The 2,884-nt window shown below is 44.4% G+C and overlaps 1 protein-coding gene across 1 annotated transcript in view; it reads right to left on the reverse strand.

Annotated features, from left to right (window-relative positions):
- Positions 1–2,884, reverse strand: part of DEPDC5 (DEP domain containing 5, GATOR1 subcomplex subunit) — a 171,605-nt gene that overhangs the window by 131,164 nt on the left and 37,557 nt on the right. Inside the window, exons 12-13 of the mRNA XM_017499506.2 lie at positions 2,443–2,546; positions 1,479–1,553 (exon numbers count right to left, since the gene is read on the reverse strand). Coding sequence (XP_017354995.2) covers positions 1,479–1,553; positions 2,443–2,546 — 179 coding nt within the window. The remainder of the gene's footprint in view (positions 1–1,478; positions 1,554–2,442; positions 2,547–2,884) is intronic.

A 2,884-nucleotide genomic window follows, 5' to 3' on the forward strand; every position in this document is an offset into this window, starting at 1 on the left:
AGACTGGAGTACAGTGGTGTGATCTCTGCTCACCACAACCTCCACCTCCCAGGTTCAAGTAATTATCCTCCCAAGTAGCTAAGATTACAGGTGTGTGCCACCATGCTGGCTAATTTTTGTATTTTCAGTAGACAGGGTTCCACCATGTTGCCCAGGCTGGTCTCAAACTCCTGACCTCAAGTGATTGGCCTGCCTCCAGCTCCCAAAGTGCTGCACCAGGCCACGTTTGTAATTTTCTTTAATAGATTTTTTTTTTAATCTTTAATTTTTATTTTTACTTTTAAGTAGATTTTTAAAATATTACCAAGAAGCAATTGAAGATGGGGTGGAAAATAATAACACAGTTCAAGTAAGTCAAAGAGCCTAGGGAGGATCCTTTCAGTTCCTGACCATGAGAAGCAGATGAGACTACCAAATTAAACTGCCCAACGGAAAACCCAAGATCTAAATGTTGGTCATTACAACCAACCAATGAGAAGCTACTGCTTTGAATTAATTTTGGGGATAAGTAGGTAGGGGCATCAACACCTAGGTCTGGGTCTGCAGGCATCATAGAGAGACATGCATAGCTGTCAGAGGCCTTCAAACCAGAACAACTCCATCTTGAATAGGGGCTGGGTAAAATGAGGCTCAGGCCTGCTAGGCTGCATTTCCAGGAGGTTAGGCATTCTTAGTCGTAAGATGTTTATGGTTAAGGGAACAGGTTAATAATGTTTACCCAAAAGACTCAGAGCTTTTCAGATCCAGGAAATGTCCTGATATCCCAACATCTTAATAACATTCTTAGTTTAAGAGTAAATTTTGCAACCAGGCGCGGTGACTCACGCCTGTAATCCCAGCACTTTGGGAAGCCGAGGAGGACAGATCACATGAGGTCAGGAGTTTGAGACCAGCTTGGCCAACATGGTGAGACCCCATCTCTACTAAAAATACAAAAATTAGCCACGTGTGGTGCCATGTGCCTGTAACCCCAACTACTCCGGAGGCTGAGGCAAGAGAATCCCTTGAACCAGGGAGTCAGAGGTTGCAGTGAGCCAAGATCACATCACTGCACTCCAGCCTAGCGACAGAGCAAGACTCCGTTTCAAAAAAAAAACAAGTTTTGCTTTGAAGATAATAATATAGATTCTTGAGAAAGACAGCAGTTACATAAAGATGAATAATCCTTTGTCACGAGCCCTTGCAGTAGAGCACCTCTCCCCCATGACTATTTTGCTTTGTTATAAACAACCATTGTACCTAAGGTGGACATGTTCCTCCTCTTGCTTTCGGGAATGCCCTGCTCTGTCTATGGAGTAGCCATTCTTTTATTCCTTTATTTTCTTAATTACCTTGCCTTCATTTTACCTGTGGACTCACCCCAGATTCTTCTATAAGATCCAAGAGCCTTCTCGTCGGGTTTGGATCAGAACACCTTTCTAGTAACATAGCCATGTAGAAAGTGAGATGCCAGCTCACTGGTTGGCATCCTTACTCACCATTGAATGACAGATTGATGGCCTCCAGGTAGTTTCCTTGTGCTGAGGTAGAATTGTCTCCTTGAGGAAAGCCCTCTGAAGCAAAAGATACAAAAGAAAGAAAAACATCTCATGAAAGATGAACTTTTTTTTTTTTTTTTTTGAGACGGAGTCTCACTCTGTTGCCAAGCAGGAGTGCAGTGGCACGATCTCGGCTCACTGCAACCTCCACCTCCTGGGTTCAAGGGATTCTCCTGCCTCAGCCTCCCGAGTAGCTAGGACAACAGGCATGCGCCACCATACCTAGCTAATTTTTTTTTGTTGTATTTTTAGTAGAGATGGGGTTTCACCATGTTGGCCAGGATGATCTTGATCTCTTGGCATCGTGATCCACCTGCCTCGGCCTCCCAAAGTGCTGGGATTACAGGAGAGAGCCACCATGCTCAGCTAAAAGATGAACTCTTAAATAAGTGGTGGCTAAGCATAGTGGCTCCCACCTATAAACCCAGAACTTTGGGAGGCAGAGGTGGGAGGATCACTTAAGACAAAGAGTTTGAGACCAGCATGGTCAACACGGCGAGACCCCGTCTCTACAAAAAATTAAAAAATTATCTGGGCATGGTAGTGCATGGCTGTCATCCTAGCTACTCAGGAGGCTAAGGCAGGAGGACTGTTTGAGCCCCAGGGATTTAATGTTACAGTATGATTGTTCCACTCCACTCCAGCCTGGGTAACAGAGTGAGACTCTGTCTAAAAAAAAAAAGTGGAACACATCTGGCTTCACAAGGCCCCACTCCCTATATTAGGGACACTGTTGAACTTACTGTATATGAAATGTACAGTTGGATCCAACTGGAAAAAGAAACCTGACCAGAAACAGAAACTACACACGGCAATGGGAAACCGCACAAATCTCTTCTCTGTTTCCCAGACCTCTCCTACACTTCCTTTCCCCACCGCACCTTCTATTACATGAATGCAGTACCTGCCTGTTCCAGTCGCACCAATACCGGATACTGGATGAAGAGTTTTTTAATGGTCACAAGAAGTGAAGTCCATTCTTCTCTTCTCTCATTCTGTACCACTACTCTGAAAAGAGTATTATCATAAAATGGATATTAAAAGCAGCTGATACAGTTTGGCTCTGTGTCCCTTCCCAAATCTCATCTCAAATTGTAATCCCCATGTGTCAAGGAAGGAACCCGGTGGGAGGTAACTGGATAATGGAGCAGTTTCCCCCATGCTGTTCTTGTGAAAATGAGGGAGTTCTCATGAGATACGATGGTTTAAAAGCTGCAGTTTCCCCTGCACTCACTCTTACCATGCTTCATCATGGTAAGATGTTCCTTGCTTCCCCTTCGCCTTCTTTTTTTTTTTAGACGGAGTTTCACTCTTGTTACCCAGGCTGGAGTGCAATGGCGCGATCT

Source organism: Cebus imitator, unplaced genomic scaffold (assembly GCF_001604975.1).
Source record: "Cebus imitator isolate Cc_AM_T3 unplaced genomic scaffold, Cebus_imitator-1.0 Scaffold258, whole genome shotgun sequence".
NCBI lineage: Eukaryota > Metazoa > Chordata > Mammalia > Primates > Cebidae > Cebus > Cebus imitator.